Consider the following 25159-nt stretch of genomic DNA (forward strand, 5'->3'; position numbering starts at 1 on the left):
CCTCCTAAGGAGCAACAAAGATATTACAACCTCCCATAAAAACACAAATTTCATTCACCAGGTGATTACAAGAGGGTGTATTTGAATATCTTTAAAATGAATCAAACAATGATTTACTGCAAGCATTTGGTTTCTTTCAACAATTTAACTAAGTTTTGAGATCTATACAGAGTCTGTGTTCAAAACACAGACAATAAAAAATTCACAAACATGGCCCACCTAAAAGAATTAAAACAAAGCCATAATTTGATTATTTTAATACATATACATACTATAAGTCCACAATATCATGAACACATTTCTCATTAAATGCAGTTAAGTTTCATCAATAAATATTAAATTTATATTCTAAATTTCATATTAAATCACAAAACACATAGGAATGAGATCATTAAACACTTATCTCTTATACAAGTACTGAAAGAAGGTAGGAGTAATAATGGCTTAGGATATCTTATCTTTCATATATATTATAATTTTAATCTGTAATATTTATTAAACCAGTATGCCTGCATTGAAGCTGAGAAAAGATATAAAATTGATGCTAATTATAATGATGCAGAAGAGCCAGTTTTCAACATTTCCTTGAAAATACATATTTTTCCAATTTCTAAATTATTATCTGGATTTTTTTAATACCCAAATATCCAGTTGCAAAAAAACAGGCAATGCTTTTTATCATATGATGTATGAAAACAAACTTTCATTTGATTTCGTTTTTCTTTTATTTCAAAATAAAACATAACTATGACGTCAATAATCTTTAAAATATTTTTGAAATATAATAAGTTCTGGCATATTTCCAAATAGTAATGTACAACAACAAAATTCATGCTATTTTGTGTTATAAAATTATTTTAAGGCTAAAAATTTTAATCTAATAAATTCTGACCTTTTTATAAAGATTGGCGTGCAAGTAGTTGGTATATTTCTGTCTCAATGGTTCATGGTTTTGAGAGAGAAAAATAATAAACTAAAATTACAGATTAATTTTCACCAACTATCATTTCCAGTTAATTGCATTTTCATGTGACATTTAAATTCTTTGACCAATATATGGGTATTTGGGCATAACTTCAAATTTGTTGTCAATTTCCTTGAAATTAGACGAAAAGGGAATATAAAGAACCTTTTTTAAAAAATATTTTTTACACAAAAATATCATAATAAAACAAATATGTTTGGCAAGTTAGAATACTATATGATATTCTGTAAATGGCGTGAATGCATTCCAACTGAAAAATATACAATCAATACACTTGCTGTTGGTAAAAGTGATAATAAATCCAGATGTCAATAATATTGAATGCAATTTATTGAATATATAAATCTTCTTAAATATATAAGAAAAAAGAATGTGTCCACAGTACACTGATGTTCCATCTGCACTATCATTTTCTATGTTCAGTGGACTGTGAAAATGGTGTAAAAACTCTAATTTATCATTAAAATTAGAAATATCATTTCATAGGGTATCAAGTTTCAAGTTGATTGTCTTCAATTTCATCAAAAACTACCTCAAACAAAAAATTTAACCTGAAGCAGGACAGACAAACAATAGGATGCACAGTCCAGAAAACATAATGCCTTTTAATACATACTAAAAGTAAAATGAACACTAAAATTGAAAACAAAAAATAAAAAATTAATTATTAATTCTGCTTCCAAGTCTTGTTTTGAAATGGTGGTTGAAATCATAAACAAATAATGGTATTAAAATATTTAACTTGAATTAAAATTTCATCATTTTGTGTTTTGGTCCTTTTTGATGCCCCTTTGCTTTAAATTTTCTCAAGTATAAAAGGTGATAGAAGTTAAATCTTAAAGTACGAAAATATAAAGATTCAGAAACTGGCCTAATATTTTAACCAAAAATGTTTTTTCAATTGGTATATTTTGAAAGGAAAGTAAGATAAAAATATTTAAATTTGATGTGACAATCTATGGATTTAATCTTTTACTTGTTCATCAAATTATATGCTAAGGTGGTTGTGTTCTGTTTTTCATATTTTATTTAGATTACAACACAGAATCAAATACTTGGATTTTTAGATTAGTCCAGTTTTTCAACACAGAAATACATTTTTAATTACAATTTGGGCAAGTTATCATATGTACAATGTAACAGTTACAATATTTCCAAGATCACAGAAGTAGAAGCTAATTATATACTTCTGATGCAACTTTGGAGGAAATCAACTTCAATAATACAAAGCTTATTTAACAAATAATAGATACAGTAATATCCTTCACAATGCATGTTCCTGACAATGTGTAAAATATAAAATAATATCAGTTAAATAAAAATAATAAGCAATGTAAAGTTTAAAATCACAGCAGTAATAAAGCTTAACAATACATATCTTTAAAATACTCTGATAATCAGTAAAAAAAAATAATAACTGTAACATAAACACATTCATGACAAATATTTTGAAATCATATGATAATAATGTATAACTTGTGGGAAAATAAATTCTTATAAAACAAAATAAATATTTTGAACAGCTTAATAAATAATTCAAACATTTTCAAAATAACATTTACAAATGCTGAGTATTCAATGAATGAACAAAGCAAATAATTCATGAATGCTATCTATAAACCACCATGCAGCTGTTTTACAAAATTTCAATTAAGAAACAACTACAATATATAATTTTTATATAGGTTTGATTCAAAAATGCCCAATCAAATACAACATGAAAATATGTTAAGAAGACAAATGAATTATGTAAATTTTTTTAGATTTTGTTTTAAGAAAAGGGACAAATAAAAATGTGACAATTAAAAATATCAAAATAAAACAAACTTTGCTAAAAACAAATGAATAAATTAACACAAGCTCGGAACAATAAAAATATAACAAATTAAATGACCCGCATAACAAAAAAGTATTTAAATGTACACCAGTAAAAATTACAACTTGAAGTCATTGAATTCATGAGACAAATAATTAAAACATTGCAGAAAATGTAAACTAAAAATATGAACTATTTACAACCTGAATAGAACAGTACTGGTAAAATAGAGGAAGCATTTCTTTGTAAATTTATTTCATTAAATATGAAAGTAAAGTATAAGAGTATGTTCCGACCAATCAAAATTTACCATTTTCTTAAAATTTGACTTAGTGTAGTAAAAACAATTTTTTTTATAAGAAAATCTGCATCAAGGAAGACTTAACCTACATTAGACTGTAAGTCTTTAAATATTGTGTGTCATATATAATATTCAAAGTAAGGCACAATAAAATTGTAACGAGCTTTTCCAAATGGAAATGTGATGTGTACCATCTGAGCAATGCAAAAATATACTTGTTGTAACAAACTCATCAACATTTAAGATATAGAACATTCTGTTATCACATTTATAGATACATCTGTAACAGATAAAGCAATATTATATACTTAAAAGTTTATATAATTACTGTGGATTCTTTATTATTTGTGTAGTACCAATTTTGGCTGATTTCATGAGCATCTGTAAACCACAAATTTAAATGTACACATGTTACAATTTTTCTATAGACTTATCTGCACACCACAAAATCAAATATCCACACACATACAATTTTTCCTAAATTGATGAGTGAGTATCCATAAATTTAAATTATGTTTATGCACCTAAAATATATTCTCAAGATATATCAAATGAGGACAACATTTAAACAGGAGTTGGTAACCTTGAGAATAATAGGTAATGTTGATATGGTTATAAACAAAACAAGCAGGTGTTTTTATTGTTTTAATCTGGCACTTGTTGTCTGTTTTGGCACATCTGTTAAACTTAATACTGATTTTTTTTTTCTCCATCTTTCACTAGACTGTATCATACCTGTAAAGAAATTAAGAAAAAAGAACTTTCATTTTATTACTTTGCATGTTTTCATTAGCAGACATAAACATTGATAGTTTTGAACCTTCAGATAATGTTTCCTGGAGGAATAAATTTTTCATATAAAGTTGGTGTTCCCCTTGAATAAATTTTCAATTTGTTTTTCACAATCATAATTTAAAATGTTTTGTGCTGATATTCTTTTTGTACAATCAAAAAGCCTCTCTGTTATTACAATTTCAACAGAAAAATAAAATGTATCATATTAAGAATATCAATAGAAAATGCAATTAGGTTTCTTCTATTGAATATCACAAAACACCCCCTTTTTAGACTGTCTAACCATACAAGGCATGCATTTGTTGCATGTAAAAAAATCTGAATTTTAAAATAGTTTAAACAATCAATTCTATCTAAGTGCTATCTATAAAGAAACAATCAGATAATAAACATTCATGCAAGGGATAGACAAACAATCATGCTTAGACTAATAATCTAGTGATGTTCAGGGTTGGCAAAGTATTACCCACCCGGGAATTCCCGGGCGGGAAAACCCGGTTTTCCCGGGCTGGGCAATACTCCCAGAAATGGGTGATAGTGGGCATTACTGGGCAATATGATTTTTTAAGCTTATTTTAACACAAAATAGTAAAGACTTGTTATAGTTTCATAATATAACAGCTAAACATATACTTTTTATACAGATAACCATTGACAGTCATTTCTAGAAAATTCAATTTCATTCTCTTCTCTCTTAATTTTATATGTAGGCAGAATACAAGATTTGCACATTTAAAGATACCTTTTAATTACCAAGTATTGTTTCAATAATCCAAACTTTGAAAAATGCATTTTATTGCAGTGTTTAAGTGAATTGTTAATTTTAATTGTTATGCATTCATATTGCTAAATAAACACCCTACAGGGTCATGCCATAAACACTTATAAAATTGAAAGGATTGATTATTGTTACATAAACAAATCTGTGTTATAATCTGAATAATTACTTATTAATTAGTGACAGTACATGTACATTATTTAAATGTATTGTTTCTTTAATACATGTAATTGTTAATTCTTAATAGGAGCTATGTTCATTTGAAAAAAAAATGATTTATTTGCTTTCTATTTACCATGTTTACAGTTTGCCAATCTAGACAAATGCTAAACAAACAAAATAGGGTATAAATATCTTATTAAATGTATTGCATTTGTGTTTATCACTGAATCCTCTTTAAAATTCAGACAAATATTTTATATTACCCAGTATTGCCCAGTATTACCCACTAAAACCCAGTAAAACCCGGGTTTTCCCAGTATTTCCCACTGGGCTGGGCAATACTCATAAAACCCGGGTTTTTGCCAACCCTGGTGATGTTCCAAACAAATTGCACAAATTGGATAAAAATAAATGTTTAACATATACACCAGTATGTGTTAGATCTTTGGTAGTCTCTAGTAAATATATTTCCATCATTTTAGACTCAGGATGATTTGGACCTATAAGTATTGGAGACTGTATGATGATGTGTAGATATATCTCATGTTAATTGTTTGATTTGGTTGCTGTCCTATTGTATTATTACCCCCATCCCTTATATATGAAGATAACCCCTTAACTATAATTGTGGTTAAAGCAACACCATATTTTTCCTATTAACCAAAAAACTGGAAAATACTGATAAAAAAACCTTCATGAAAAGTATACACCCACTTGTTATTGCACATTAAGAAAAATTTCACTGCTTTGTAACTAAAGGTAAAATAAAAAATTCAATATGTCATCAAATAGGCATTGACTAGCCATTAAATCAGAAAATCTCTCAGTCCATGAGTTGGGGTGTAATTTAAAACTATGTCAACAAAAGGTGGTCAGACATAATGAGTCTGACAAGAGACAATGGTGCTGAATAGGTATTATTCATATATATCCAAACTATTGACAACAAGATTAAGTGTGAGAGCTATTGCTTATTAAAGATACCCCTATTCTAAGTATTTGGTAAAAAGGAAGTAAAAAATCTAGGAAGTATGATAAAAAAAAATTAGAAAATTCCTTTTTGTAGTATCAGCGAAAAAAGTCAAGAAAATATTATGTGATAGACAAGAGGACATAAGTAAAGTAGTTGATTCTCTAGAGCTGCAGTGTGTTTATATAATTCAATCTATCAGTTAGTCAGCAGTTTTCTTAAAGAACTTGAAATAGTAATTTTATCAATTCAATTGATGTTCCTCAGACCTCAGACAATTATATTTTCAAAGTAGATTGCTTGATAAACAGAACAAAATTTGAAGGAAAAGTTGAACTAAAGCAATTTGTCTTACGTTTTCAAAAAATCTACCTATGAGTTTATCAGATAAACATGGAATTAAATATTTATCAATCTTAGCAAATTTGTTATTTTTACTTTGAGAATGTACACTTCTAAGGAGCCAACAATTTCTAGAATTAAACTTTTTTCTTAATACTATTTTTTTAGTTTATATGACTAAGAAAGTAACTGATGAAGAAAAAATCATATGGTGGTGCACTTATTCTTTTTAAAACCATTTTTCATCAGATTTTTTTGATACCTATTTTAGGACTTTTATCATGAAAAATCAAAATTTTACAGACAAACTTTATTTCCTTCTTTAACTTAATTTAAGGTAGGTGTAAATATAAGAAAGTTTAATAAAATTTTGTTGCTTTAATGTGTCAAATTCGCCATGCTGTCATTTTTGTAGATTTGGGTTTTTCACCTTTTTTTTTTTTTAGAACAAAATGCATATTATCTCTACCTTTTGATAAATGATTGAGAAACTACATTTCTAAGAATTTGAAAAATAAATGATATTTGATATGGGATCTACATATCTAAAATAAACTATTGGAGTTTGTCTCAGGAGTATTTGGTAAAATCATTTCTCTGTACCCTCGCCTATTTTCTTAATATTGTGGCTATCGACACTTACCAGATTTTCTATATTCATTGATATTTTCATTTATATCACATGTTTTGGAAATAATTTGGAACACGATTTCAACAAGACTGAAATCTCAGGAGAATACATCCTCAAGGATTGTTTATTCAATATTTGCATTTTTCTGGAAAGCCCCAAAACTTTATATCTTCCTAGAGGTGTCAATCTATATAACTATATAGTATAACTTCATATATAAAAAATTGCTTCGCTGAGCGCAGCCTGATACAAACGCAGAGGTTGAACCCTGAACAGCTGGGGCAAATTTGGACACTTGATTCAGTCTGAATTTGGATTGTGATAAAAAAAATTAAAAGTAGTATAGATTTCTGACAAAAAAATGAATGTCAAGATCTTACAAATCTATTGCGCAATACTGTGCAATTAAAGATTCTTCAATTTTGAAATTTGAACCCCTTAAAAAAATTGGAACTCCCAAACTTTTTGAATACCTCCTTTGAGCAATTACCCCAACACTCAATCCCAGTCTTTTCTATGCAGTATGGAACCTTGTAGTACAATTTCAGAGAGATCCATACTCTAAAACAAAAGTTATTGTCTGGTTACTTGAAAAATGCTTGTTTTTGGCCCCTAATTCCTGCATGAATTTGGCAATTACGCCCAAACTCAATCCCAGCCTTCCTTTTGTGATATGGAACATTGTGGTACAATGTCAGAGAGATCCATACACTTACACACAAGTTAATAGCCAGAAACTACAAAAATGCTCGTTTTTGGTCCCTTTTTGGTCCTTAATTCCTAAATTGTTGGCATCATAACCCTAAAATGTATCCAAACCTTCTACTTGTGGAATTTAACATTGTGGTACAACTTAAGAGCAATTGAAATACTTATTAATTGTAAGTCTTTACAAGTTATTATCCTGAAAGTCGAAAAATGCTTGTTTTTGGCCCAAACCTTCCTTTTTTGGTATTGAACCTTCTTGTTAAATTTCATAGAGATCCATTCGCTTAAACTAAAGTTATTGTCAGGAAACCAAATGTGTCTTCAGAAGACGACATCATACCATTATACGATCCCAAAATTTTGCGGTTGTATAAAAAGTTCATGCAATTTTTCTCATAATGAGTTATTGTACTCATAAAGGAAAAGCAAAATCTTCAACTAAAGATACGTAAAAAGTACAAGACAATTGTGTACTAACCTCAATATCTTAAAGTGATCTAAGGAAAAATGAAAGCCAATAGATAGTTTAAATGAAAATTAATAGACAGCAGAAAAAGACACTAAAGAAACATAGAACAAACATACACTATAAACAGAACAGATATTTAAAAATACACAGAAACAATTAACAATTAGTACAAGAGACAGTCAACAAAATTAAACAAGATAAAAACCAATGGTAATTAATTTTACAGACAGTTAGTATTAACTTGATTAAGTGCACTAAATAAAGTCAGATGAAAATGATGATTTTTAAATTAAGTAGATTCTCAATTGCAACAAGCTGGGCATTTGTAACTACTATTGAATATGTCATAAACCAAAACAAAAAGTGAAACATTAATCCTGACTATAACCCAAATTTTAGTTTAGTTAAATGTTTGAAACTACTTATTTTGAAATGTGTTCGATAATATCTGACGTTCAATTTGAGGAAGACACCAGAGGGACAAAAAATTGTAAATCTATGAAAATAAGACAATACCATTGCAAACAAACAGGAAAAACAATGATGAGAAAAAAAAACAGTTCACAAAACACTACACAGAAAACTTAACACTTTGTTTTTAAAAAATCAAATTATTACACTTTTTTCTCTTTTAGTGCCTAATTCCAATCAAATCAATTATCGGCAACTTTGACAACAAGAGCTAAGAAGTAGGAATCATTTCTATAAATAGATAGTTGAATAGGAACACACAAATCTGATCAGAAACCCTTACTTGATACTAAAGTGATGAATAACATGAGAATTGAATTGTTCAGAATAGAAGTTTTCTACACTCTGGCAGTCAGTATAAAAGTTCACCATAGTTTGTTTATGATAGAATTTGTGCAACATCAGACATGTCAGCAATGGAAAATAACTCTTGAACTCAAATTACATTGTCTATCAAAAACTATCTATTGATGACAAAATGATTGATGTTGACAAGTGTATCATTCAAACCTATATGATGTTAGTAAAATTAACAGAATTTACAGCAAAAGTTAACAACTCAAAACAAAATTAACAAGCATTATCAATGAAGAAACAAACATACCTTTTCTCCTCTGAATCAATGAGATACTGGATTTTTGCTAATGACGGAGCTCTTCCTAGAAACTGTAGAATTCTAAGATATAAATATCCTAAATTCATGATCCATCTTTCTGTTACGATACTATAGTCAAACAGGAATCTTTCCCAAACTGATTTCAGTCGTCCACCTAGACTTAGATCCTGTCCTGCCATCTTATTGGCTCCAACTATTGCACTATAAAATTAAATGTTGTAACATCATGATTTGTCAACTGGTTACAATCTAACAGATTTAATGACCTCCATTACAAATACAAGAGATATTCAAAGCAGTCTTATGGCGAAGCACTCATGAACATGTTTATACCCAGCCAGATTCTTTTTGCACCTATCCAAGATCTGGAACATTTTGTGGTTGTCATTGGTTGCTGTATGCTAAATTTTATTTACATGTATTTTTTAAATTTTTGATATACTATAAATCTGGCGGTTCATTTTCTCTTTTAAACTGTTTCACATGTCATTTTATTTGGTTTTCTATAGCAAACTATACAGTATGGGTTTTACCTAATATTAAGATTAGCAATGACCTGTTATTGCTTACATCTACATCATTTTGACTATTTTGGATAGCTGTCTAATTGACAAACAACCACATTTCCTTTTTTATATATCATATATGAGTATGGTAAAACTAAATACAAATTGTGGGTTGTGGTATATTATTATTATTTTTAATCCCAGTCTCCATAATATACGTATACATTTGTCTTAAAATATTATTTTTTAGTTCAATCTCATTGCAATTAACTTCAGCAGGTCACAAGTGGACCAATTTCAATAATCAAGAAATGAAATTACATATATATAATTATGCTTTATATTTGAGAACAAAATATAAAAAGACATTTTATAAATTAATTGCACAGTACAAACCTTCTTGCCATTATGCCATATCTGTCTATTACATGACCATGCTCTCTGCAGATTGCTCTCACAGTATTCATATTTCTGAAAGGAAATAACACTTTATCATCTTTTGTCTTTTTTTAATTATAGTATATATGTTCACAAATAAGCTAGTTATTACAATAATTTAACCACCAGATGCTCCGCATAGGTTGAACCCTGAACGGTTGGGGCAAGTATGGACACAACATTCAAGCTGGATTCAGCTCTAAATTTGGATTGTGATTAAATAGTTGACACAGCATAGGTTTTGGACACAGAATGAATGTGGTCTAATGAACTTAAAATATTTTTTTGTCTTTGAGCAATCACTATGCTGTTGAATATTAATCCTCTCAAAAAAATGTTTGAAGAAATTTTCTTTTTATTTATGAAATCTGAAATGAGAAAAATTAACCCCCCCCCCCCCCCCCACCATTTTTTTTTTCACATCCCACTTTCCCTTTTTTCAAAACTGATCTCAATTCAAATTTCTAATGGAGTTTGCAACAATAACTACTCATTTAAATACATCATAAGATATTAAAATGTAACAAAAAGTGCTTGTTATCACTGAATGGTAAAGAGTGTTTTAATTTATCAGTTGGTAGTAAAAGTGAATATACATTGTGCATTGTATAAAACAATGATTTAAGTTGATTCAACTACTATTCTGGACAAAGAAAGATAGCTCCAGTTGAAAATTTCTTGCTATTGAACAATATTGTGCAATTAGATATTTCTTGCTATTGCGCAATACTGTGTAATTGAAAATATTTGCTATTGCACAATACTGTGCAATTGAAGATTTCTTGCTATTTCACAATACTGTGCAATTGAACATTTTTTGCTATTGCACAATACTGTGCAATTGAAGATTTCTTGCTATTGCTGAATACTGTGCAATTGAAAATTTCTTGCTATTGCACAATACTTAATATAATAATTTTGGATCCTGATTTGAACCAACTTGAAAACTGGGCCCATAATCAAAAATCTAAGTACATGATTAAATTCAGCATATCAAAAAAGCCAAAGAATTCAATTTTTATTAAAATCAAACTTAGTTTAATTTTGGACCCTTTGGTATTTAATGTAGACCAATTTGAAAACGGGACTAAAAATTAAGAATCTCCATACACAGTTAGATTTGGCATATCAAAGAACCCCAATTATTCAATTTTTGATGTTAATTCCTAAACTGTTTGAACTAAAACTCCCAAAATCAATCCCAACCGTTCTTTGGTGGTCATAAACCTTGTGTCAAAATTTCATAGATTTCTATTTACTTAAACTAAAGTTATAGTGCGAAAACCAAGAAAATGCTTATTTGGGCCCTTTTTGGCCCCTAATTCCTAAAATCTTGGGACCAAAACTCCCAAAATCAATCCCAACCTTCCTTTTGTGGTTGTAAACCTTGTGTTTAAATTTCATAGATTTCTATTCACTTTTACTAAAGTTAGAGTGCGAAAACTAAAAGTATTTGGACGACGACGACGACGCAAGACGCAAGACGACGCAGGACAACGACGCCAACGTGATAGCAATATACGACGAAAAATTAAAATTTTTGCGGTCGTATAAAAAGTAATTAACGTGTTTTTCATTTCTCATATTATCAAGTTTGCAAGATTCTTGGATATATTTCTTTACCCCATATACAACAGATTAATATATATATATATATTGCAGGTAAAATTTTGTACTTTTGACAAAAAAAAACAATGCTCTTTTTATAATTTGTATAACGAGAACCTCCAAAGATGATACAATACTAAGGTCATTTGTCTTAAAATAAAATACTTTAAATGTATAAAAGACAATACAACAAGAATAAACTTTCCAATGTTATTCAAATAGGGAAACCATGTAACAATGACAGCACCATACTATTTAATGACAATCATATTGGTGCAGTTGTTTACAAATGATTAAGATAATAAATAGTGCTGAAGTTATACTGTAAATTAAGGAATTATTACACGCATTTATTTTTGCGATTTTTTTAAAATGTAGAAAAATGCAAGATTTTAATCATTACAATTTCTGGAAAATCTTGATACAGATATATATGTATCAGATATAAGGATGTGAGGGCTGATAATTGCTATAATAACCCAGTCTCACCATTTGCTATAATTAAAATCTCGCAATAATTTCTGAATTTACAGTACTCAAAAAAGTAAATTAACTACCAAATGAACACTTTCACAAACCTTATAATAAGTAGAAGTGATCTAGGCATTTCTTTTAATACAATCATTATTGAATCAAAATGTTGCTGTGCCCTTAATCTAATATATTCTAGATCTTCATCAGACATTTTATTAGGGAGATGTAGAGTTTCCCTTTGTATTGGCCTCTGTACAATTATTTCACCAAGAACATGGTAATCTGTGAATGACAAAATGGGCAAGCAAATGTAAAACTGTGAAGCAAATTTTAAAATGTGAAGCAATTTAGAAAATTTTAGATTTGTATCATTCTTTGACATCAGCTACTGACCTTGGAATCTGAAAGCTTTTTAAATAAAATAAAATATAAAACCTTGGTTACTGGGATGCAGCTGGCACTGACTCAGGTTTTTTCTTTTTGTTTTCTTTATATTCAGAGTTACTTCCCTTGTAAGCAATTATATAAAATTTAGATTTGTGTTTATGGTGTTTTAAATTTTGTAATGAAAGATAAAAGTATAAATTTAAACATATTTTTCGTTTAAATTCCCCTCAAAATAAACTAAAGATTCAAAACTTTTTAACTATGTCTTTCAACAGGAAAGTAAATGAGAATTTTAAGTGCACAACAAAAAGAAAAAAATATTGAGTCAATGAATACCATGTATTGACACAAGTTTTTTTTTAATAAAGATATTTTAGAATTTCATCATTTTGTCATTCTATTACCTGATTCATGATTACAGAAAATAGAATGCTGTGAAAGTTTGTGCAAATATATAAAAATAATGTAAATTTTAAGGATGTTATGGATGTGTAGAATGAAATGAACAACAACAAATGCATGCATTTCAAGTGAACAAATTAAAACGAACAAGTATTGTTAGTTATTAGTCAATAGTCAAAATATGAGCCATCCCAAAACTGGAGGTGAATAACAAGGTATCTGTATGTAAATGGTTTACCCATAGAAAGTAGACTTTTGGACAAACAAAGACACAAAGCACGTTTGGACTTTCTCTTCTGAAGTCATTGAATTTTTATTTTAGATACTAACAATGGACAGGAAAACCAACCAAATTTTCAAAAGGGAATTCTTGAATTGCCAAAATAAGTTATCCTAATTTTACATTAATAATTCTATAAGATAATTGAAACACAGGCAAAATTAGCCATACTAGGTCAAAACCAAACACACTTCTGATAGGCTATATCATCTAGCTCTATTGTGCACCCTGGTTACCTAAATATAAAGAATAAAGGAGCAGGCATAGCCTTCATAACATCAATGGTGCGGTCCCACAGTCCATGATAGTCCTCCAAAAAAATATCTTTCTTCTCTTGGTCCAGGTTGTAAAATTCTTCCTTTGTTGTAATTTTCACTCTGAATAATGGTGGGGCTTTATGTAACTTGACTGGACCTTGTTTCACCAAAAACACAAATATCTGATAATCTGAAATTTCACTAAATATTTTAGTATTATCTTTGGGCTAATCATACAGGTAGTTGTTATCTGGTTTGGACTAAATAAATATTCTGTGAACTTCACCTACAAACTATAAGCATGATTAAAAAAGGTTTTTTTCTTATATCTGTAATAATGAAGAGATAGATGTCTGTAAATCAATAAAAACTGTATAAAATAACATTTTGCATCTAAAGCCAAACTTCAAAATTTAATGACTTTTAAATTCAATGAGGAATAAATGGTGAATGTGTTCATTGGACACAGATGATGCTCCCACTTGCATATCATATAAAGTTATAAAGTGACAAAATTGAAGAAAGGTAAAAGTGAAGCTATCCAAATAAGTACTTGATCTGAGTTTTGTGGTAATAACAATTGTGTATAAGTTTCATAACATTTGGTTGAGGCAAACTTAAATTAGAGAACGGACACCAAAATTTTGCAAGATTCTTGGATATATTTCTTTACCCCATATACAACAGATTAATATATATATATATATTGCAGGTAAAAATTTTGTGGTAATTAGCATGGTGTATAAGTTTCATAGCATTTTGTTGAGGAAAACTAAAGTTAGGGAATGGAAACGAAAAAAATAGTATTTTTTTCAACTGTAAAGGGGCATAACTCTAGAACATTTAAGTAATGCCACCAAAAGTCAAACTTTTTTTGTCATGTTGATGCAGTCAAGAAGCCTGAAAACTTCACCAAACAAACTACTTTAAATCCTGACCTATCCAATGCACATTTAAAGCAGTTGTCAATGTGATAGATACTGGACTCTTCCTAATGATTCAATGTTTATATCGGTATAGATGTACATGTGTGTATGAAAGAATTCAAACTTGGAAATATAAAGTTAAAGAAAAGAGTAAAAGCACAGTTTTAAATTTAAAGATCAAGCGACTCATTTCCCAAAAAAATTACTCATAATAAGTCATGAACATTTCAGCATATCTAACCACTAATTCTAGTCGTTTTTTGTTGCTTTTTTTGGTGAAAAGAAAAAAACTGAAATTCACTAAATTGGATGGCGATTTTGACAAATATGTCAATCTTCCTGACAATTATACTATTTGCACTAGTGTAAAATACTATATAAATTACCATCAACTCCTAGCTCTTTGGAGTATTTCATCATTTTATCTTCATCTTTCAATACAATGGCTTTAAACAATAGACTTAATGACTGTCTGTTCTGTGGTGTTAGTGTGTCATACAGTCCATGGTCCAATAATACTAATTCTGCTTTATTATCTGCCCCCTTTCTAATAAACACTGAAAAAAAAGGAAAATATTGGTTAATGATTTATCTTTTTAAATTTTTACAGCATTATGTCCCTTACAAAAATATGAATCTACTTAATAGAAATTAATTTATATTTATTTTTCAATATAAAGATAGTTTTCAATTTACAAAAATTGACCCAGGAGTTACTTCCCTTTTGTTGCAATGATGGAGATATAAGTATTAAGTGCAAAACATAAAATAAGGAGATGTGGTATATATGATTCCCAATGAGACAACTATCCACCAAAGTTTAAATAAAGTGGATATAAGCAATTCCTTCTTAAATCAGCCAAACTCAACTTGTTATATACTCAAAGATAGACTTTAGAAACACTTGTTATTTTAAATAATCTTAATTCTTTGCTCTATTCATGATTATCAGACTTGTTTGTAGCACATGTTTCATTTTGGTTATTCAAATAAGAAATTAACAAATTACATCTCCAAAATGGCAACCAAGGGAAATAACTGGAACTCAAATAAAGCCTAAATGAGCATTAAAACATATGTATTACCATTGCCTGGATGTGGATCAGCATGAACAAATCCAGTTAGAAAGATCTGGTCAGAAAAACTCTCAACTAACTTCTTATCAACCTAGAAATTAAACAATTAAATATAAGAAGAAAATCAAGATATTCAATGTAATATTTTGAAATAATGGTGACTGTAAAAAGATTAACCACAAACAACAATACCTAATTTTTACAATGTTATGAGTTTGTTATAACAAATAGAGAACATTATGTGATATAATACTCCTTTTAAACAACTGTCTTTGGAAACAATTCATGTGTGCAATATTTTGATTAATTTGAACTATATACCATTATGAGAACAGTAACTTACATCATGTAATGACAGACCCATGGCTTTAATTTGTTCTTTGTCACTCACTTTACATCCATCTATATACTCTGAGGTCAAAACTCTCTAAAATTCAACAAATACTATAGTCATTACAGAGAAGGAAAATTACCATACAAGTACTTCACTTGTTTGGGTTCAATACATACTTTTGTTGTAGCATTGCTTTACACCAAATTGCATGCTGTTTTGTTGTACATTATCAGATTTTACTCTTTGTCTATGGTTGGTGTTTAACAATAAGCCAGCATGGCTATATAATAGGGGCCACTTTTATTGGTGGACGTACCTAGAAAGAACAGGAAATTATCCCGCTATATATAGAAATAAATTCCAGATTGAACAGTTCCACAAATGGATGATCCTATATGATGGTCCTTACTATTTTTAACTGTACACATAATCTTTTTCTTTACTTGTACCAATTTTAAGACATCATAGGTGATAATTCTATAAGTTGTAAGTTTCCATCCTTAAATATACCTTGCTTGTCTTTTTCCAGTCCACTTTTGGCACATAAATATACTTCAGATGTTTCAGGTCATTTTGACAACGCTCTGCATTTTTACCCTCATGTATGAAATCAAGTTCTTCTGCTAAAGTTGCTTTCATATCCTGTAAAAAATTACAAAAAAAATAGTGTTGAATCTTCTATAATTCATAGGCAACAAAAAATGAGGTTGTAAACAATCACTGTCATTGTATGGCCTTCAATGATTTGCAAATTCCTTACCATATGTTAAACTATGAATAGCAAAAAGAAAAACAATAGACCAATTTCAAACCTTTTTATTATAAATGAGTAAATACAAGAGTTGACCTTAGGTAAACTGGCATAAATGGTGTCATTGAACAATCCACTCTTACTATGACTTAATAACATATATATATATACAACTCGTCTAAACATCAACCCAACAATGTTAGATCTGTAAATTTGCTTTCGCAAATTTTTGGTTCTTCCCTCGCCGGGATTCGAACCCATGTTACTGTGATATCGTGACACCAAATCGCCTGCACTGCAGCCGTCCCGCTAGACCACACGACCACCTGGGCTCTCAAAAAAGAGCTTTTGCTGGCCGTGTGTTGCCTTTCCACGTCAGTTTTAATCTAGCGGCGTACTGCAGTACATGATATATAAGGCATGAAGATGTTATTGTTACAGATCAGCTCAATTATCTATAGTAAAGGATCCAACAAATGAATGTAAGATACAGTCACAGAAAATAATTATATTTATAAGTACGTCTGAGTCAGTGACAACCCTACAACAGATGTATCCATCAGATCGCCATCAATGATAGTGATACATTGCTGTGTACATAATGTATATGCAACTCGTCTAAACATCAACCCAACAATGTTAGATCTGTAAATTTGCTTTCTCAAATTTTTTATTCTTCCCTCGCCGGGATTCGAACCCATGCTACTGTGATATCGTGACACCAAATCAAAGTAACAAACTTATTTTGCCGCCGAAAGTTAGATTGATGTACGTTTTCGAGTAACAAGCACCAGAACTTCCTGGGAGTGCACAAACAAAGGGATAAAAACTTGTCTTTTCATAAAAATAATCTGCTACACACTGTAAAAACAATGCTTCAACCTGGGAAAGCGACTTCTTTGCCCAAGTTGCCTGGTAGCGCGAGTCCTGAATGTGAAAGATGTCAATTCCAATGGAACCACTACATGTTATAAAGAAACAAGTCAGTTCATGTTTTATTAATAGATCTGATTGATAACAAGATCAACTGGTGTGACAATCCAGAAGCTTGAACTGATAAAAAAACAAGAATGTGTCCACAGTACACGGATGCCCCACTCGCACTATCATTTTCTATGTTTAAAGGACTGTGAAATTGGAATAAATTCTCTAATTTGGCATTAAAATTAGAATGATCTTATCAAAGGGAACATGTATACTAAGTTTCAAGTTGATTGGACTTCTACTTTATCAAAAACTACCTTGACCAAAAACTTTAACCTGAAATTTGCACTATCATTTTCTATGTTCAGTGAACCGTAAAATTGGGGTCAAAACTCTAATTTGGCATTTAAATTAGAAAGATCATATCATAGGGCACATGTATACTAAGTTTCAAGTTGATCGGACTTCAACTTCATCAAAAACTACCTTGACCAAAAACTTTAACCTGAAGCCAAAAACTTTAACCTGAAATTTGCACTATCATTTTCTATGTTCAGTGAACCGTAAAATTGGGGTCAAAACTCTAATTTGGCATTTAAATTAGAAAGATCATATCATAGGGCACATGTATACTAAGTTTCAAGTTGATTGGACTTCAACTTCATCATAAACTACCTCGACCAAAAACTTTAACCTGACATGGGACAGACGGACGAACGAACAGACGAACGAACAGACGAACGGACGCACAGACCAGAAAACATAATGCCCCTACTACTATCGTAGACGGGGCATAAAAAGGATTACCGGTACTAGTTTTAATGAAGAAGAATGTTTTAACAGATGGAGTTAAATCGACCATAGATGCCATCTAGTGGTAGGGTTAACACTCAAATTGATTCTTTTTGATCACTCCACCAATTCCTTTTCCTTGTCCCTTAAAAACATGGATAAGAATAACACTAAATTTTTACAATGTACTTAAATTTGTCAAAATCAGTACATGCATTTGAAAAAAGAAATGTAACACAGATTTTTAATGAATACAGTGGATATAACAAACCATAAATACATTAATTAATTACCTGTAAAACCCAAGCAAATCCAAACTTAGGATGAATCCAACCAATAAGTTTTAACAGAACCTCACATGTCCTGATATCTCCAGAAAATCTATCTTGTAAGTCTATATACTGAACCTGCAGGGGAATATAACAACATATAAATGTCTGTATTACAAACCTTTCATTTTATCTGACATATTTTCTATAATATTTTCTATATAAAATTGCACGAACACCTTCGTTGATTATAGAATTTTCAAAATCAACTTTAACATAAAAAATCATAAACTTCAACAAATTTTAACTGAAATATATGTAATTGGATTGTCAGTTTCACTAAGTACCTCCTTATCCTGTTGGTATAGATCTATGAAAGTATTTTTTTCAACACACTGACTACAACTTTTTTCTTACTTTTATTGATTTCTTCTTTTCTTCTTATTACCATCATGCACAATAACTTATTTGTGAAAATGAACATTAGTAAAATATCTTAAAACCAGATGCTCCGCAGGGCGTAGCTTTATACGACCGCAGAGGTTGAACCCTGAACGGTTGGGGCAAGTATGGACACAACATTCAAGCTGGATTCAGCTCTAAATTTGGATTGTGATTAAATAGTTGACACAGCATAGGTTTCTGACACAGAATGAATGTGTTCTAATGAACTTAAAATTTTTGTTTTCTCTTAGAGCAATTCACTATGCTGTTGAATATTAATCCTCTCAAAAAAATGTTTGAAGAAATTTTCTTTTTTATTTATGAAATTTCAAATGAGAAAAATTGAACCTAATTTTTTTAATCACATCCCCCTTTCCCTTATTCCAAAACTAATCTCAATTAAAATTTCTAATGGAGTTTGCAACAATAACTACTCATTTAAATACATCATAAAATATTAAGATGTAAAAAAACTGCTTGTTATCACTGAATGGTAAAGATTATTTTAATTTATCAGTTGGTAGTAAAAAGTGAATATACATTGTATATTGTATATAATAAAGATTTAAGTTGATTCTGGACAAAGAAAGATAACTCCAATTAAAAAAAAATCTTGCTATTGCACAATATTTTGCAATTAGATATTTCTTGCTTACTATTCTGGACAAAGAAAGATAACTCTAATTAAAAAACAATTTGCTATTTCACAATATTGTGCAATTAGATATTTCTTGCCATTGCGCAATACTGTGCAATTGAAAAGACTTGCTATTGCACAATACTTAATATAATAATTTTAGATCCTGATTTGGACCAACTTTAAAACTGGGCCCATAATAAAAAATCTAAGTACATTTTTGGATTCAGCAAATCAAAGAACCCCAAGATTTCAATTTTTGTTAAAATCAGACTAAGTTTAATTTTGGACCCTTTGGACTTTAGTGTAGACCAATTTGAAAACAGGACCAACAATGAAGAATCTACATACACAGTTAGATTTGGTATATCAAAGAACCCCATTTATTCAATTTTTGATGAAATCAAACAAAGTTTTATTTTGGACCCCGATTTGGACCAACTTGAAAACTGGGCCAATAATCAAGAATCTAAGTACATTTTTAGATTCAGCATATCAAAGAACCTAACTGATTCATTTTTTGTCAAAATTAAACTAAGTTTAATTTTGGACCCTTTGGACCTTAATGTAGACCAATTTGAAAACGGGACCAAAAGTTAAGAATCTACATACACAGTCATGACAGTTAGATTCGGCATATCAAAGAACCCCAATTATTCAATTTTGATGAAATCAAACAAAGTTTAATTTTGGACCCTTTGGGCCCCTTATTCTGTTGGGACCAAAACTCCCAAAATCAATACCAACCTTCCTTTTATGGTCATAAACCTTGTGTTTAAATTTCATAGATTTCTATTTACTTATACTAACGTTATGGTGCGAAAACCAAGAAAAATGCTTATTTGGGTCCCTTTTTGGCCCCTAATTCCTAAACTGTTGGGACCTAAACTCCCAAAATCAATACCAACCTTCCTTTTGTAGTCATTAACATTGTGTTTAAATTTCATTGATTTCTATTTACTTAAACTAAAGTTATTGTGCGAAAACCAAGAATAATGCTTATTTGGGCCCTTTTTTGGCCCCTAATTCCTAAACTGTTGAAACCAAAACTCCCAAAATCAATCCCAACCGTTCTTTTGTGGTCATAAACCTTGTGTCAAAATTTCATAGATTTCTATTAACTTAAACTAAAGTTATAGTGCGAAAACCAAGAAAATGCTTATTTGGGCCCTTTTTGGCCCCTAATTCCTAAAATGTTGGGACCAAAACTCCCAAAATCAATACCAACCTTCCTTTTGTGGTCATAAACCTTGTGTTAAAATTTCATAGATTTCCATTCACTTTTACTAAAGTTAGAGTGCGAAAACTAAAAGTATTCGGACGACGACGACGACTATGCAGACGACGACGCCAACGTGATAGCAATATACGACGAAAAATTTTTCAAATTTTGCGGTCGTATAATAAAAACATGGGGCCTTTTAATTTATTCATGTAAAACTGCAAACGCAAAGGGAGTGATTCTCCTTCATAAAATCTAATTAATAGCATAAAATTAGATTTAACATGTTTGCCAACAGAATAGCAGGTAAGATTTGAATGTTTCTTTTTATAATTTTATAGGGTTGTTAAAGTGTAATATTGTAATGGCTGTTGTGTTTCATACAGAAATAAAATTGGATATTGGAGTGCCTAACTATTGTTAAAATTAGCGATTATAATGAAACATGCATGTAATGTATATTTGCACTAATTTCTGAATTTACAGTATTTAACTACAAACCTTAACAGCTACCGTCTTGCCATCGTGCGTCACAGCTTTGTGAACCTGAGCCAGACTAGCAGCAGCAATTGGTTCTTTTTCAAATTCTTTAAACATTTTCTGAGGTGTCATACCAAAGTCTTCTATAAACAGTTCCTCAACCTTTATAATGTTAATATATTTATAAATGTGTCACAATGTTAAATATCAACAAAGGTACTGTGTATTTCAATATGTATCATAATTAGTTATCAAATTACCTTTATTGAAAAAAGGCATAATCCAACTAACTTTCATAATATAATTGTACTAGAAGAAAAATAATTTACATACTCTTGTTAAAATACTTTCCTACTACCAAGGTTTTAGTTGTCATTTTTTTGTCATTTTTTTGTCTGTTTTTTGTCTGTTTTTATTCTGGCCATGATGATACTTGACTATCATCAATTTACAATCATTTCATTGCCACAGATGTATCTTGTATATGATTTATATAATAAGCAGTATATTTACTGTATGGTGATATTTCGTAACAGATGATCATCTTCTATGTAAATTTGAAGATTATCTATTCATACTCTTTAAGGTACATTAGACACAAGATATTTTAAGCTTGCTGTGTCAATTGAAACCTATAGATGCCAATTTATTTAATATTAGTTTGTTACTAAATTCTATCTAAATATACTTACTTCATCAGGATGTCGCATTAAAGCTCTATCTTGTAAAACAACTAAAGTGTCTATATATTCACGTGGTAGAATGTGATTCATAGAGACAAGACCTTGTCCAAGCTTAACATAAAGCCCTCCATTTCTTAAACACCCAACTAGGAGTCTGTCAGCAGCTCTTTTGTGACATAATTTGATAGCATCATTGTATTCTTTAGAGTCTTCCTTTAATTTCCATAAATTCCATTTATAATCAGCAGATACAATTAAACCTATTTTTAGAGATCTAAAAAAGAAATAGTCAATATTGTATTAGACAAATAAACAAATACTTGGCTTCTTCCTTCAGGTCCTTTTAATTATTTTTTTTAATTGACTTTGTATGAGCAAACTCAATTTAATCTCCATCATTTAATGGTCTGTTTACATTATAAGAAGCATTATAAATGTCTAATTCACATGACCCTAGAGACATATTATGAACTCTTCATTTGTTTCAAATTTAAAGTTTGCTATGCATTTATTTTCACTTTTTCTACATATGACAATTTTGCAACGTTTTAAAGTGTTTTGACAAATTTTTCATTTGTTAAATTGTGTAAAAACACAAAATTTAAAACAAAATTGAAGAATAATTAATGTCCATTTGACAAATCTCTCTACTTTCCACATGTATACAATGACAAGTATTATTACATGACAGGATTCATTCATATTTCGTTGACACGCTATTTGCCTGAAAATACAGACAATATTTACAGCTGTCAATCAATCTAACCTTAGAAATCTGCCTACTCCACCAATGACTACTCTGATCTTTCTCCGACTAGGTTCTTCTAATGAAACATAAACAACTCCCGTAGTTAGACAGCCTAATCCTAAACCATAGGCTAGCTTTCTTTTCAGTGATGTCTTTTTCACTTTATCAACTCCCTGTTGAAGACTGTCATTTTTCCTTGACCATTTTGATTTGTGGAATCTTCTTATAGTTTGTTTTGGCACACAATGATCCAATAGGCATTTGGAACATATTCTTCTGCATTCATTTCTCAGGAGTATTGTCAGCAAGGAAGACATTACTAAATTACTGGAATTAAATATTACAATACATCAGTTAATAAATAAGAGAAATATTCAAGAAAATTTAACTCCGTAGATGTCTTATAACACTATTCAATCCGATTTACACTAGAAAAAAAGAAAATTAGTTCTTGCAAAGACATCACCAAAACAGTTTCTTTTCAATCTAGAAAAAGTTCAGAACTCCTGTTAACAGAAAAATATCCATTCTATCATATACATGAAATACTAAAATTTCATTGTCTAAAACATCCTCTCCTAGAAATGCTAGATGCCTAGAATTCACACAATTGATTTTGTTTTCACTTGATCATGTTGATTACTAAATTGTTTAAATATTTTTTTCAACCATCCTTGAATTACAAATACTACTTGTGACCTTTGGCTGAGGTAATTTAAGTGTTAATATATAACAGTGTGTTTGACACAATAGCTATCAAGAGTAACCATGATCTTAATTATTCACTTAACCCTCTTGCTGCCAGTAGTTTTTCAAGCTTGCATTTTGTGTGCCAGAAAATATGACGACTCAAGGTCTTTGATTTTAATATATGCCTAACAATGATGTCATTCAAAATATGACATCACCCCATAATGACCGTCACGTTTTAAACCTCATTGAAAAAAGTATTATGTTTTTTCATTTTCTGTCTTTTAATTGAAAGAGATACAGCAATGATGAGAAGCTTGCATAAGAAAACATGGACATGTCTCTCCGGCAAAGCCAGTGTTGACACATGTGTCCCTCCTGCAGCAAGAGAGTTAAGTTGACAATTATTAATAATTTTCCAATATTCCAAAGGATAATCAATTATAAAATATATTATAGCATACTTTCTCAAGTCTAAAAACACAGGAATATGGGGTGAAAACTAGCTCTTAGCCTCTTGCCAGTCATGGAGTCTTCTCGTTGTTGCTTTCTGGAGCGTCTTTTTACCCCCGAACACCACAGAATACCACAGAACACTTCAAAATATACCACACTTAAAAGAAGCAAAAAATACATTTCTTTTCAATTTTACCAATGAAAAGATATTATTTAAACCTATGTGTTTGAAATTTTGGTAAAACTATAAAATCACAATTTGAGACAAAACTTCAAATTTGCTACTCAAATAAGTGATTTAAAAATCACTTATTTCAGTAAGTCCCCTGACTGATAAATGTCAAATTAAAAAAAAAATGAACAATAATGCGATATCAGTGTATGATGTATTAATATTTCGAAGTTATTTTTGTAAATTAAGGGTGTTCTGTGGTATATTTTGAGTGTTCTGTGGTGTTATGTGGTGTTCTGTGGTAAAAAGACACTCCCGTTGGCGGCGGCGTTGCTTTCAAGTTTCAACTTTTTAAGGAAAGCCTTCAGTTGGTTTATTATTTAGATTTAGAAACCAATCAAAGGTTAGAAAGAAATCAAGCAACTCCAGTTTTTAATATCATGACGTCTTCATATATGAGATAATAGAATATAATATTTACGCAATATCAAATGAAGAAGCATCCGACACACTGACTGTCAATCGTGTCAATGAGACTCAGACTGTTCTGTTATCAACCATCACACATTCACAACAAATTACTAATGTTAAACATGTGTCTATAAAATAATGGTGATTTCTCTCTCAATAAAATTGTGTTTACCTGCTTGTTCGTTTACCTGACCCTTAATAACGCAATGACAAGATATTATTACATAAAATTTCGGTTAATGTAAGGGAGACAACCATTTCAAGGATGGACTAATTCCGGTTCTTAATCGGTTTTATTTCCGGATTAACTAATACAAATGTTCTGTATAGAAACTGCTGATGATTCTGTTATTCAGTAATGCCGATCGTGCATTAGCAATTAAGATCCTCAAGGGAAGACAATGTCGTTAAATAAACTCATCATAAAAACCACCCTCCTCATTATTCAATCACAAGCTTGAAACATAATCCTATCTCCTTTTTATATCAAAATTCTATCTCATAGACTTCATTTTAAACATTGTTTTTTAAACATTGTTTTTTAAACATTGTATTTTAAATATTGTATTGTATTGTATTGTATTGTATTGTATTGTATTGTATTGTATGGTATTATTGTATTGTATTGTATGGTATGGTGTGTTGTATTGTATTGTATGGTATGGTGTGTTGTATTGTATTGTATTGT

General features: G+C 29.9%; 1 protein-coding gene across 4 annotated transcripts; it reads right to left on the minus strand.

Annotated features, from left to right (window-relative positions):
* Positions 1–242: 242 nt before the first annotated feature.
* On the minus strand, positions 243–24740 carry LOC139525417 (uncharacterized aarF domain-containing protein kinase 5-like). 4 transcript variants are annotated; one of them, XR_011664892.1, is made up of 14 exons: positions 24644–24740; positions 22701–23009; positions 21944–22208; positions 21273–21413; positions 18493–18606; positions 16243–16374; positions 15742–15825; positions 15408–15489; positions 14709–14879; positions 13376–13586; positions 12175–12352; positions 9947–10021; positions 9033–9245; positions 243–3837 (listed from the first exon to the last, which is right to left on the minus strand). XR_011664892.1 is itself a non-coding variant. In XM_071320740.1 (14 exons), exons 2-13 carry the CDS (start codon positions 22997–22999, stop codon positions 7976–7978), a joined length of 1797 nt encoding a protein of 598 aa, XP_071176841.1. In that variant the 5' UTR covers positions 23000–23009; positions 24644–24740; the 3' UTR covers positions 3733–3837; positions 7967–7975. The 4 variants fall into 4 exon arrangements, 3 of the variants coding, with proteins under 3 accessions (XP_071176842.1, XP_071176840.1, XP_071176841.1); XM_071320740.1 differs by lacking the exon at positions 12175–12352 and adding an exon at positions 7967–7985 and having other exon boundaries at positions 3733–3837; XM_071320741.1 differs by lacking the exon at positions 13376–13586.
* Between the last annotated feature and the right edge of the window lie 419 nt (positions 24741–25159).

This window comes from Mytilus edulis, chromosome 5 (assembly GCF_963676685.1).
Source record: "Mytilus edulis chromosome 5, xbMytEdul2.2, whole genome shotgun sequence".
Taxonomy (NCBI): Eukaryota; Metazoa; Mollusca; class Bivalvia; order Mytilida; family Mytilidae; genus Mytilus; species Mytilus edulis.